Source organism: Centruroides sculpturatus, unplaced genomic scaffold (genome assembly GCF_000671375.1).
Source record: "Centruroides sculpturatus isolate CEXI.00-Female unplaced genomic scaffold, Cexi_2.0 scaffold370, whole genome shotgun sequence".
NCBI classification, from domain to species: domain Eukaryota; kingdom Metazoa; phylum Arthropoda; class Arachnida; order Scorpiones; family Buthidae; genus Centruroides; species Centruroides sculpturatus.
The window spans coordinates 459,140-473,389 of record NW_019384564.1 but is presented as its reverse complement, the minus strand read 5'-3'; the positions used below and the strand labels follow the sequence as shown (position 1 = coordinate 473,389).

The 14,250-nt window shown below is 31.3% G+C and overlaps 1 protein-coding gene across 1 annotated transcript in view; it reads right to left on the bottom strand.

Moving 5' to 3' along the window:
- Positions 1–13,910, bottom strand: part of LOC111624021 (probable dolichyl pyrophosphate Glc1Man9GlcNAc2 alpha-1,3-glucosyltransferase) — a 53,036-nt gene extending 39,126 nt beyond the window's left edge. Inside the window, exon 1 of the mRNA XM_023366789.1 lies at positions 13,797–13,910. Coding sequence (XP_023222557.1) covers positions 13,797–13,876 — 80 coding nt within the window. The 5' untranslated portion in view covers positions 13,877–13,910. The remainder of the gene's footprint in view (positions 1–13,796) is intronic.
- Between the last annotated feature and the right edge of the window lie 340 nt (positions 13,911–14,250).

Sequence of the window (14,250 nt, the reverse complement as noted above, 5' to 3'; positions counted from 1 at the left end):
AGTAAAATCTACATAATACATTAACTTGAATGTTTTATCTTGCAAGCAACAATATTAAAAATTCACACAATTCTTAATTTCTGAACAACAGATATACTATCTAATCTAATAACATCTATCATCAATTATCTTTTACTTTAAAGATAATCAAATATAAAATGATGAAAGCAAAGATATGATACAATACATACTATAATCTTAAAGTTGATTTTTAAGTTAACTTAATGAGAAATGTGCTAAATGTTTAAATTAACTAGTAGTAAATAATATTTAACTATGTCTATTCTCTTTTTACAAATGACTTACTATCAGTGAACTGGGACAGAATGTTGTTTCAGTACTTACTTCAGGAATCAGAACACATTCTAGAAGTTCTTTAATATTTATGTACAAAATGTATAAATATAATACATTAAAAATATGATGTATCTTCCTCATTGATAATCAATCCACTTCACCATAAAGCAGAAGGTGAATTACACTAAAAAGATGCATTGTATTTAAGTTTAAATTATGTATAACTGTAAGTAGGAGAGGAGTGGGAGGAATGGGACACTTTTGGGAAAATTATGTCAAAAACATAAGCAAAGAAAGAACAAGCTAAAAAAGAAAGTAAGTCTTTCTTTTTTAGCTTGTTAGTTTGAACCATCTGTATCTTCTGAAAAGTATTGGAAGTTTCAAAGCTAACATTTGATAGAAAAATTATAAGTTTTGTATGCTGTGACAAATGTCCTACTCCTCCCTTTTATTAGGGAGCAGCAGGACAGTTCACAAAAGGATAAGAAATTCACATGAAATTGGTATTAAAATACTTATTTAGCAAATATAAATAGTTATTACTGATGTGTGTGTCTGTACAATATTAGTTTTACTGAGATAGTCATACTATCAACCAGCACAAGGATTTGCTGTAAAGTATCATAGTATTTTACAGCAATATTTTCTTGAAATGCTTGATTTGAGGTATTAAAAAAAAATTTTACTACATGATTATAAATAAACAATTTATTCAGAATACTGTGAATTAGTGTTACCACCCATCCGGTTTACACCCGGACAGTCCAGGAATCGACTCACTGTCCAGGTGAACTATTAATTCTGTCCGAGAATATTGTGCACAACCTGTCAATCTTTTTTTTTTTTTATTTTTTATTTTGCTCGTACGATTCATATTAGTACAAGTGTCCAATATCCAACAGAATGAAGTCATCTGTGGTTGCTTTTTGTTAATTTAGTTACTTACGTTACTCCTGCCCAAGTCTCCCTAGTCCCTAACTCAGGCATGGCCAACGGCCCGTCTGATGAATTTATGCGGCCTGCGATTAATTTTTCAATATTAGCTACTCAAGACCAAATAGCTCGACGAAAAATTCTGACGCCTAAAAAATAGAAAAAAAAAATGAAAAAGGTCAACAACTCACTGTGCATTTAGAGTTAACTCTCCATTACAAATTTCTTAAGCACAGCATAGAATGTTGATAGTAGATAATGCATGATAATGTGAAAAATGTATCTGTAATCTGTATGTACAATTTAGTCTCTACGAAGGTGACACCACAATGAGATCTCACACCACCTCAAATTCTTCCTAGGGCAGCCTCTGGTTCAGTCCGTGAAAAAAGTTCTTTCCAATTTGGCCCGGGGCAAAAACTGTTGGCCATCCCTGCCCTAACTGTAACTGATTTAGAACTGGCATGCACTGCACATTATTCTTCACATTGCAAAATGACATTGCACATGTGTCAGGAACTTCTGTTAGAACAAACCTCACCTGCCGTCCGGGTCAGCGATTTTGAAAAGGTGGCAACACTACTGTGAATCAACATTTAATTGAGAACATAAGAAAATGAACCAATATTTATATTATATGATATAAAATTTTATATCATATAATATAAATTTTATATTGATATTTATATTGATTTTATATGATATAAAATGAGCAAATATTTATTGGACATTGTATGCAGATAAATTAATATCTTTTCCATAAATAAATTTCAGTTTGTCCACGAAGTCATCAATGATCTTCTTATTGAAGCTAGTAGTTCCTCCTAAGCTAGTGGCTTCTGCTGATTGCAATGAAAGCTACGGATGACATCCCATAAACCCCTTGACCTAGTCATATCCTGCAGTTTTACCGAAATTCCATGAACTGAGATATGTTTTATTCAAGGCAGCAGCAAACTCATATACCAAATTTCTTACCTGCACTGTTATCAGCCATAGTGCATTTTACTTACACTAAGCAAGTAATTTCTTAACTGCTTCTTCCTTCACAGAGAAAACCATTCTACAAATGAGATTAGACTGGAATACTACAGATGCCTTGTCTGAAATGCTATTAAATATTTTACATGTCTTGCTAGTGCTGATTTTGATAAATTCATGGCTTTTGTAAATTTCCTTATACTCTTTCCCTTGTCACACACCATGTTCACTGCTTAAAGAATCACACTGTTGGCTGGTGTTGATTTTGTTGGATCTTTCTTCTTCCATTTATGTAGCATTTTTTGTGAAAATAAAAACAAAGACTATAAAATTTAACACCACATCAGAAAAATTATTATTAGGGAGGAGTGGGACACTGTCCCATTCCTTCCTATTATGTAGTGTCCCAGACCTCCTACTGGGAGATTTTGTATTATACTTGCTATAACTAGACATACGGTGGAAATAGCAAGAAAGTAATATAACAAAATTGTACTATTAAAATACTGCTTTCAATTCCTGTATTAAGCACTAAAAGTTATCTTTAACATAAAATTTTAGATTACATCAGATATTGGTATTAATATTTACCTGGAGCAGTGTAATGTAATTTTCTCTTCTAAAGCTTCTTCTGTTAAAACAATTCATCAGCCATTTTATAAGAAAATACAAGTGCAGCCACTCTCACTTGGGGACAAATAAATAATTACAATAAATAAATAGGAAATCAGAAAATTCAAGTGTCCCACTCCTCCTTGTCTCCCCTAAGTGGAAAGATAAATAAATTGTAACATGTGTTATAAAAGATCAAAAGTTCTTTTCAGACATGTTGCTAAGTTTTATATGTTTAAGCTACATGATAAATGGTACAAATTTTGATTTTCAAGCACACTGTACTGTATATTAGTACAAAGCATGCAATTCAATGCAACCATTAAAAAACATTGCATTTCTAAATTGTGTTGGCACTGAAATTAATTAACTTATTGAATGCTAATATGTGTTTATGCTATTATATTCATTGTTTGTATTCAGTGCTATGGGATTTAAAGTAGAAATGGTGTCAATAAATATTTTACAATACAATACCCATTCAAGAATGGCATTAGTAGCATATTTTAGCATAAGTTACTGGCATATTTCAGAATTATAGCATGTAACTCTTCTGGCACAAGTATCATTTCAACATTACAGGCGGCCCTCGACTTTCGCACATTTTAAAAAAATTCGACTTTTAAAATATTTTTGTTGATAATGAAAAAATTTGCTTCCACACAGAACGCTCATACACTACAAAGTGCAGTAGCTCGCTCTATGTTCTCGGACACACATTACTTTCTACAATAGCAAACTTCTCGGAATCGTAATCATTACTGTGTTGTTCTGAGCAAGAGGTCAAAACAGTTTCAGTCCTTGCATTAGTTTAGTCCTTGCGTCAATGTGTTGTGTGTTTTGTGAATTTATTTGTTTATGTTTAAATATTTCGTCTTCATAAATTGATAAACATGAGTGAGAAATGAGAAACTGCAGTGTTGATATGAACAAACAGAAATTAAGGATTCATAAACTTCATACGATCGAGACAAAGATGGAAATAATTAAACGTTCTGAAAATGGTGAATCTTTTGCTTCAATTGGACATTTGTACAATGTAAACAGATCTACAATATTTCAATTTTGAAAAATAAGAGTAAAATTAAGGAATATGTTCAAAATTATGGAAATATATCTTCAAGACTGTTTCCAAAAAAACATGGCATGTTATAGAAATCTTTATCAAGAAAAGAGAAGAAAAAGAGTGGCATTCAACTAACTCTTGACAAGTTTATAAAGAAAACACTCAAAAGCACTTAAAATGCCTCGCTACCTTCATTATGATAAATACTTTAAAACACAGTTTTTGGTGCATATTTTTTTAGATCCCTCTACTTTTGAACATTCAACATTTGCGCACACTTTCAGGAACCAATTATGTGCATAAGTCAAGGGCCACCTGTATTAAATACAGCAAAAAAAATTCTTTATTTTCACTGAGCATGTTGCAAGTTCATTGCATATTATGCTAAAGTAATCCATCACTAGAAGTATTGAATCCAGACTAAAGAATATTGATTCAATTTCACCATTTTGCTGTTGATTAACAGACAAAGCCATAGCACAAGAATATATTGTCAATCCTGTTTGGAAATTTAACAAATTAATACTGTGATACTGGATTAACAATAATTTTAATTATAATTTATTTGTTTTAAGTTAAATATATACATAAATGATAAAAAAACTTTAAATTAAAAACTGTCAGTTTAATGAAATGTGTACTTATATCAAAATGCTACTTTCTAACCTATTTTTTATTTTAGCAATATACCAATATTTACTATGGCTTGTCATTAGTAGGTATTTGGTGGGATCCGGCAACACACATAGAAAACAAGGCTTTGTGACAGACTTCATAATGTCATCAAGGACTGTTGACGTCTATACTAATGAATCATGTACTACTACTTGAATCGCATTCATGTCTAGAAAGGTAAATGGTATATGCAAAATTGATTTTTACAATGTTTTTACATATAATTTGCAAATTTCCCTTCAAACTAAAAAGCGTTAATGTCAGAATGATCAGTCATTTTAAAACAAGGACTGATAAGTGTAGTCTCTGTAAAATATCAGTATGGGGAAATAATCCAACACAGATTCTTAAAAACTTTTATTAAACAACTGTAATTGCAGGTAATAAATTGTAACTTTACTTTTACATAGCAGCTGTTAAAATTAACACAACACACAACTAAAACAAAATGTCTATAAATGTTTTTCATGAAATTTGTCATTAAAAATAAACACTAATTATTTATGAAAGAAAAAATCTTTTAATTCAGAACAAACAAAAATGCTTTGTTCCTCAATTGAAAGGATCATAGTTTTAAAACAAAGTATTTTACAATTATATTTACAATATATACAATTTATATTATAATTTCAGTGTATCTTCAAGATAAATTGATAATTTTAGCAGAAAAAATATTTTTTATTGTTAAGAGACCAAAGAACACTTAATCTATTAAGTAATCTCTGATCTCTTAAATTGTGGCATAATGCTTTTGGCTGTAAAATTTTTTTTTTCTTACTATAATTATTTAACAAAATACAGTGGAACCTCTATACACGTAATATTCGATATTCGTCACATTTTAATTTTGACCAGCAATGACTTTTTTTAATTTTCCATATTCGTTAGTATTTTCTGTATTCGTCGTCATTCCCAACACTGAAGGTGGCACTACAACTGCACACCCACACCAATCAGCTAGCCATGTTAGCTAGCTGTAGTTAATCAGTCTGCTTTGTGTGGTCGTCATGTGTGTTGTTGAGTTATTGAAAAATAATCAATGTGAGAAAACAAGTTCCAATCACTCCAAAGTGGCACCCAAATGTTGCTATAGTCAACCAAAATACAAATACATTCAATGATAATGTATTGCCTACTTCAGAAAAGTTTTAAAAAGCAGACAAAAGCACAACACTGGACAAGTTCTTTATTGAGTGCTACTGAATCATTGGCAAAACAGACCCCATGATCATAATTGGAATTGCCTAATGTTTTAATTGATATGTCTTCTTCTAAACCAGGGGTGTCCAACCCGCGGCCCAAGGCAAGTTCCAATGCAGCCCAATAAATGTGTAAACAAAACCGACAAATTGTTTTATTTTTTATTTATTTATTTGTTTCAATGGCATAAACTCAAAAAAGAAGTTTCACACAGCTGTAAACTTTTATACATATTTTATTTTTGAGTGAAAAGGAAATATTTTCAAATACTTGAAGATGTGTGAATGACGAAGGAATACTAAATAAAGCTGAAGTTGTGACTCAAAGGATCTTAGACCCAAATTTGAGAAAAGGAGAGAAAGGCCAAAAGATAAAAAGTAGTGAGAAAGGTTAAACAACCTTCTGTTATGCAAATATTGAGCCTTAATTTTCCAATCTTCCTCACTACTTTTTATCTTTTGGCCTTTCTCTCCTCTTCTCAAATTTGGGTCTATAATCCTTTGATTTCCAACTCCAACATTATTTAGTATTCTTTCCAGCATTGCAAAATTTGGCTACTTTGCAACAAATTTGGCTACCCTTTTTTTAGTTTGGCGTAAAAATTATCATTTTGTGCATTGGCTACTTTTTGGGCTACATATTATTTATAAATATATAATCAAATAAAAATGCACTTTAAAATGGTGTTTCGTCATTTTTTATTAATTAGAGACACAAATAAAACAAATATTTGTGTTTTTCAAGTAAATTTTTGTTTGTCTCCTTTATAATAGATGAATTTATTTATTTCTAAGTAAAAATTGGAAAGGTCTATAGAAGTAATTTTTTAAAATACTATATCCTTTTTCCTGATAAAGTTTTAATACTTATTACTATAATCTAGACATGTTAATCCTTAAATATGCTTGTATATTTAAGGTTTGGGTCACAAATATATTATATATACATGTGGCCCAAAACTCCATGACTTCTTCCAATGTGGCCCAGAGGAACAAAAAGGTTGGACACCCCTGTTCTAAACAACAATACTATATTAATAATACTGTTCTTCCCCTTCTACCACTATACTGTATTTATTTAGTACAATAAAGATAAAGTTTTACAAACAACATAATTTTTATTCTTGTACCTTTTTTTCAGGATGGGAACGGATTAATTGAATATCAGTTATTTATTACGAGAAAAATTGTTTCTATATTTGTCATATTCCATATTCGTTAGGTCCTTAGGAACAGATTAATGACAAATATAGAGGTTCCACTGTATTTACAGCAATGTGTATAATATGTTTAGAGGTAAGCAGCTACAAGTGAATGACAGTGGTGTCCAACAAAATTTTGTAAGGCTTGCTTTTTTCAGCAAGGGCAATGACTATACATAGTCTGTAAATAAAGTAATGAGACTTTTTCTGTAAATATCTGTATTCATAATTAACCTACAAATCAACTCTGTCTCCTTCAAAATAGTTCCTTTGGGAAGCAACAGCAACTGAGACGTTGCTTGCACTCTTCAGAGCAGTGCTGGAATACAGAAAGCAGAATGGTCTTCAACTGGTCAGTAACAGCCTGTTTTATGTTTTCCATCGTGCCAAAATGATGCCCTTTCAGGTGTTGTTTCAGTCTGGGGATGAGAAAATAGTTGCACAGGCTTACATCAGGTGAATACAGGGGCTGAGGGACAACAGGAATATTTTTCTGTGTCAAAAACTCCATAATCAAAAGCGTCAGTTGGTTTCTGGCAATTATATTTATATATATTTATTTATTTATAATTATAATATATAACAATAATTAATTAAGTGCTTATGAAAAAGTTACAGAAAGTAACAGAGAGAAACATTATCTTACCCTTCAGCTTTTGGTAGGGACAAAATCTTGACAGCAAATTGCTCATATCCAACTTTCGTCGCAATTCTTCATTTTTTGGAAAGAAAAATACACTCAATTTTGGTCCATTTTGATAATTTGTTTTACATCCCAGCAAACAACACCTGTAAGGTATCTCTACTTCATCAGAAATAATGTAAGATGAATAAATGAAACAAAAAGCTACAACAACACATGCAAGCTGTAATGGCATCTGTTTGACTTCAGTCTATGCTTGCTGACATCATGTGCACATGATGTTTTAGCTGTACAGCCTTGTTTGCTAGGTAGTGTTGGATCAGGACTATCTGCAGAAGTGGACATAGAAAATGATATATGATATACCCATGATATATACTAAAAATCATTCAAAAGATGTGCAAAGTATCATATTGAAGCTATGATCACAATTTGTAATGATAGCATATTATGTTATCATTACATATAAGATGGCCTTCAGCATACTTCAGCATACAAAAACATTTGTATGCTGAATTAGTGTTTGAAGTATTTCTAAGATAACTACAAAAAAATTCAATTTGTTACTTATAATGTTACATTGAACTTAAGTGTTATTTCATGCAACAGCTTCAAAATGCTGTTAATTAGCCACTGTTGCAAGAAAGTTATGAAGGAAAAAGAGGGCTTCACGACATAAATAGACCTGAAAATATAATGTGACAGTTATTTCTCACTGATATTGTAATAATTCATAGAGCAAACTTGAGCCTTATAACAGTTTTGAAACATTCTAATATAGAATAAATGAGTTTCAAGTATTATACACCAAGCTTATGATACCAAACTCTTATACATTCCTGACGTTGCTACTTAGTTTCACAAAAACTGCAGAGAAGAGATCCTTCTCTGCTATTTTTGTGCTAATAATATTGCTAGCAACTAATAGTGTTGAGATCAGGAGTTACTTGGTCAGCTAAGCCATTTGTATCTATATATAGTGTTTACTGTTAGTTAGTTGGTTGATGTTTTTTGGCACAAGAGCCATACAGGTTAAGCTGCATCCTGTCAAATGGTAAAACTGTATAAATTCAATATATTAACTATATAAACAATAGCAAACATATACAACTATATAAATAAACTACACAACAATATGATATAAACAACAGGATATTAAAAGTAAAATAAAAATAAATAACCAAACCTATTATATATATTAATGACTTTCAGAAAGTCACTAACATGTCAAGATTTAGCCTCTGGCCCAAATTTCCCAACAAACTTGCACTTTTAAAATACTGTCTAGGAGTCCTCTCAAATACAGAGCAAGTGCACAGTATGTGTTTCATACTTAAGGTACTGTCATACTGGGTGGTCTTCTCCCTTTAAAAGGTAATGAGTTAGTGGAGTATGACTAATTCTCAAACAAATAAGAATTATCTCAGATCTCCTGTGGTAAAGCTTGTTAAGTGTCCAATTTTCTATAAAAGGCTAGATTTTGTATAGCTTACTGTAGAATTTTTCATTCTGCATGTTCTGCTAATTGTTTTTTACTGACTGGCTTCAAGTCTCCACCTTCAACAGGCATTGAATATGTTTTGGACTTTGCAACTGCATCAGCTTGTTCATTTCCTCTTATACCTACATGACCTGGGACTCAACAGAATTTTAGAAAAATTCATTGCAAACAGATAGTAAATGAGTTTACAAATTTTAATTAATTAATTAATACGTATTAGGTGTGAAATCAAAGGAGAAAAAAATTTAGGCGAGATCAAAGCTTGAAGTGCACAACTGAGTCAGTATAAATCACACAGCAATGATCTTTTTTTTTTCCTTATATGCTTTAAGACTAAGTAGATAGCCTGCAGCTCTGCAGTAAAAATAGATGCCTCAGATGGAATTTGATCTGCACAATTTATCACAGTAGACAAACGTTAAAACAACGTTGTTTCCTGATTTAGCTCCAACTCTGTATGTAGGAATTAAATTCCTATTACTGTGATGGATCTCTGCAAATATATATCTATATACAGATTCTGGGGTAGATTCTTTATAAAACTGCTTTAATTAAGGATTGTCATGCCACTTTTCATTTCAAAACAATTTCTTCCATATCTTGTTCAGTATTTCTTAATTTTAATCTTAAATAAAAAAAAAATGCATTTAAAAAGTTTAATGTAAGTGATGCCACAAATCTTCTAAATTGGTTCTCTGGATCCTGAAGGTCAATGTACCATCAAATGGAAAAAAACCGCTCTACATTATTAAACCATTACAGGAAATCCTCATTAGTTCAAAATTCAAGGGACAAATACTGTAATCACAACTTCAAATTATCAAGTTTCAAATTATCCAAGATTTACATATTTCTGTACAACATATCAAATTCCATGTAATTCATGTAATTTATTAAGCAAACGAAATACAAGTATGTATCCAGAAAGCTACTTTCATAAATTAATAAATATTAGCAATATAAATAAACTGTGGTTAAACATCACATGTTCAGTGAGAACTTCACAAATTGCCAGATGAGTTTTATAAAACATAAAGCAGAAATCTTGAAATATAGTTTAAATTATTTTTACATTAGTCCAAAAAAGTCACCAAAATCTAGTAGGTAGAGCCCTACAAATATATCAATCTTTTACTTGTAGCCTAGTGTTGCAGCTCTGAAACCTAGCTGTATTTTATGAGACAAGAGAAAAAGGGTAGTAGATGGGTAAGATGATACCTGAAAATGTGTTACTGTAATGTTGGCTAGATTAGAGTTGTTTGTGATTTATTATTCTCTTACAGTATAGAGGCATGTGAGCTTCAATCTAAATGTATGATCATACAAGATCTGTTCAAAAAGTATCGAACCTTATTTTTTCCGTAAACCAATGATGCGAGAGAGGCCTCCTTCGGTGGAGTTGTGGAGGGGACAGTCTTGCACAGCCCTGAATTTTTCCCCGCCTGCAGGAAGCGTCAGTCGTTGGCAATCGGCGTATGAGTGAGATCATGTAGTGCGCTCTCGTCGGATTTCACTAAGCTGGAAAATGACTGAACAACGTGAGCAGCGATATTACATCAAATTTTGCCAAAAACCTTGGCGATACCCGAGTGTAAACCATTCGCAAGATTCAGCAGGCTTTCGGGGACAATCCTCGAGGCCAAAAAAAGCGCGGCAGGTCCACAGCAATATCAAAGGTCATGTTGACAGTTTTTCGACTCTCGTGGGGTGGTGTGTCGTGAGTACGCACCACAAGGCCAAACCATCGCAAAGGAGTACTACCAAGAGGTCCTTCATCGTCTTTCCGATACAGTGTGATGCAAACGACCGGATCTGTGGTCGATCAAAACTTGGCAGCTCCATCGTGATAACGCATCCGCCCATTCTGCGCATCTGATTCGGGCTTTCATCGCCAAACACAATACTCCTGTGGTTCGTCACGCTCCGTACTCTCTCCACATGGCTCTGTGTGACCTTTGGCTATTTCTCAAGCTGTAAATGCCGCTAAAAGGAACCCAAATTTAGTTGAGAGAAGACATCATGCGAAATGCGACGGACCGGCTTATAACCATTCCAAAAGATGCGTTCCAGCAGTGTTTCCAGCAATGGCAGGAACGCTGGGAGAAGTGTATACATTACCAAGGAGACTACTTTGAAGGGGATTAGGGTTTTGTACCTCAAAGTCAATAAATTTATTTTTGCCGACCAAAGGTCCGATACTTTTTGAACAGACCTTGTATCACAGTTTGGACATCATTTTCACTTTGATTTTCAAAGTAACCATATTTTGAACTAAGCAAATTCCTTAACATGTAAATCTCTATATTCCTGGCTAGGACAAACAGTGCAGTTAAGAATTACTGAGTTCAAACTATCCGAGTTCAAATTAAGGAATTCCTGTACTTAACCAATCTTATACTTGATTGCTTCTTGTTCTTTTTAAGAACAAAAGCAATCAAGTTCAAAGTGAGCATAAAATTACTTTGGAAAACTTATCACACAGGAATATTTAGGTGATTGATCAGACACTTTATTAACTAAAAAAAAAACAAAAAATGGAAATTAAAATGTATGATCAATCATCTAAGTGTTCCTATGTATTAAGTTCTCCAAAGCTTTTATGATCACTTTCAACAATTGTCCAATCTGTTTTTTTAACTCGTATTCATTTTTTTATTCTTAAAAAATAATCTTATAAACAGTCAAAAATAAAAATGTTTTTCTCATAATTTTTATTTTAAAAAGCTCTTGATATAAATAATAATAATATAGATTTGCATTTAATTTATTATTAGATATTTACAGTTTTTACATATTTCAGAATAAAAAACTTATTATTATTAATTAATATTTAAAGCTGTAATTAAACAGAATATTCTCTAAAATCTTTTTAACTTGACAGTTAAAATTATTGATACCTAGGGTTGCCGTAATTGCCAAGCATTGATACAGGACATTTATTTAAGTGCTAAATAAATAAAACAGGTAGGTAATGGTTTATTTTACTCTGATAAAAAATCAATAAAATTTAAGCAATCTAATAAAATGAATATGTAGAATAATAAAAAAGATGCAAGGCTAATCCTTTTTAGTCCAGTCATATTTTAAAGCTGATTTTACTTTCTTAATTATATATTTTTCTTCTTTCACAATTATAAAATTGGGCACAAGTTATATTAAAAATTACAACAACAAATCAAAATTGCTTCGATTGTCTCCACTGACAATCTGTTTCTTTCGTCCAACCATTGAGTTGACATTAGGGAAAATATTCTCTCCACATTTGTGTTGTGGGCTGGAATGGCAAATACGTATTCGCATAGCTTTATTAGACACAACTTTTGCAGATACAAAGATCAATGCTTTGTATCTGCAAAAAACTTCAGCCATTTCTCTTCCATACTCAATTTCATAGTTTCTTTGCAGTTTTGGTTAGTATTATTTTTTTCTAAATAATCTTTTAGATATTCAAACTGGTTGAATAGAATCTCAGTGTTGCCAATATTGATGCTTTTTTACTTGTAAATATGCAACAGTATGTTCTGATTCTTCCCATTTAGGAATTTGGTTGAGAAAACGAGACAAATAGTAAAACAGAATTGAGTAGTGAAATATGGGACGTGGCAACCCTATTGATACTGAACAAAACAATATTTTACAGTTGATCAATAAATTAAGGTAGTCACTCTAACTTATTGATTTATACTCCTTTTGGCAACTTTATCCTTCCTAAAATTTTCCCTCCTTTGAAATATTTTTAATCCTTCCTGCTTTCTTTTGAAAAAAATAAATAATTTTCTTTTACCTCCCATAATTTTTTCATTACCATCTCTCATGCTTAAGAAAACAAATTTAGAAAACTTTGCTTTTTTATTAAAAAAAACACTATATTAGCTAATAACATTTAATTTCATGTTATGCCTCCTATAACCATTTTTTACTAACGGCCAAGACTACAAAATCAACTTTTTATAAAACTTTAATGTTATGCATTTTGGATGCCGCACATCCCTCTTCGGGTTTTCTACAACAAAGAATTTACTTTGTTGTAGAAAACCCGAAGAGGGATGTGCGGCATCCCTCGTCGGGTTTTCAATTATTAAAACACACAGTGTGGTTGCTAAAGATTGCGAGAAGCAAGGCGAATTCTGGACCAAATACAAACGCTCACTTCACACCAACAACCATAAAAATATAAATAAAATCGGTAAATAAATAAAAGCAGATATTTTTATTTTATCTCTTATTGAAATACACTATTTATATTACTTCCACGTGTTTTTTTTATTGAAGAAATTGATTAAATTTCTGAAGTCCATGTGTTTGAATCCCCTCAATGTGGGTCTATTATTCGCCTTAAATAAGTTAGTTTGATGTTCTATTTTTAATATAAACACTATCTTAGATGCATATAATTACCAAATATCTAATAAATTCCTGCATATTGATATATATCCTCCTGTAATATAAACACTGAAATCTTAAAAATTGTTATATTATTTAATTTAATACGTTTAACGCAGTATCTAAGCGTACTTTTAATTATTTACTGTTTAGAAATTATTGTCATTTACTTATCATGTAAATTTCCCTAAAAACGTGTACTTGATCAAGCATAAATTTAAAAAAACGTGTTTAATAACGTATTACGGTCCGTATTTAACGGCTCATAACGACCACGTGGTATAAATACGTCAAGAGTACTTACTAGCAGTTCATAAACAGAAATTTTATACAGGTAACCGCCGTGACCGTTAGCCAAAAATTACTAGTAGACGCCATTTTCATCTCTCCCGTAAACAACGACAACAAACGACAGGGGGCACTGCGGGGGAGCAAGCGCCAATTTTGAAAATTTCTGTAAGATTCCCTAAGTTTTAACATATTTATTTTCAAATAAGTATTAATTTCGTATAAAAATCGAAATTATTTAAAAGTAAATGAATATAAAATATAATATAATAATAATCTTGTGACATTAAAAAGAATTTTTGATTAAAAGAAATTGTTGATAGGGATTATATAGGGAAAAATATTTTAGTATTTTTCTGCAATACGAAAAAAAAATAAAAATAAAAATAAAAAAATAGAAATTATTTAATTACTTTAGTATTTATTGTATTAATAAATTAATATAATAAAAAATATTAATAAATTAATTT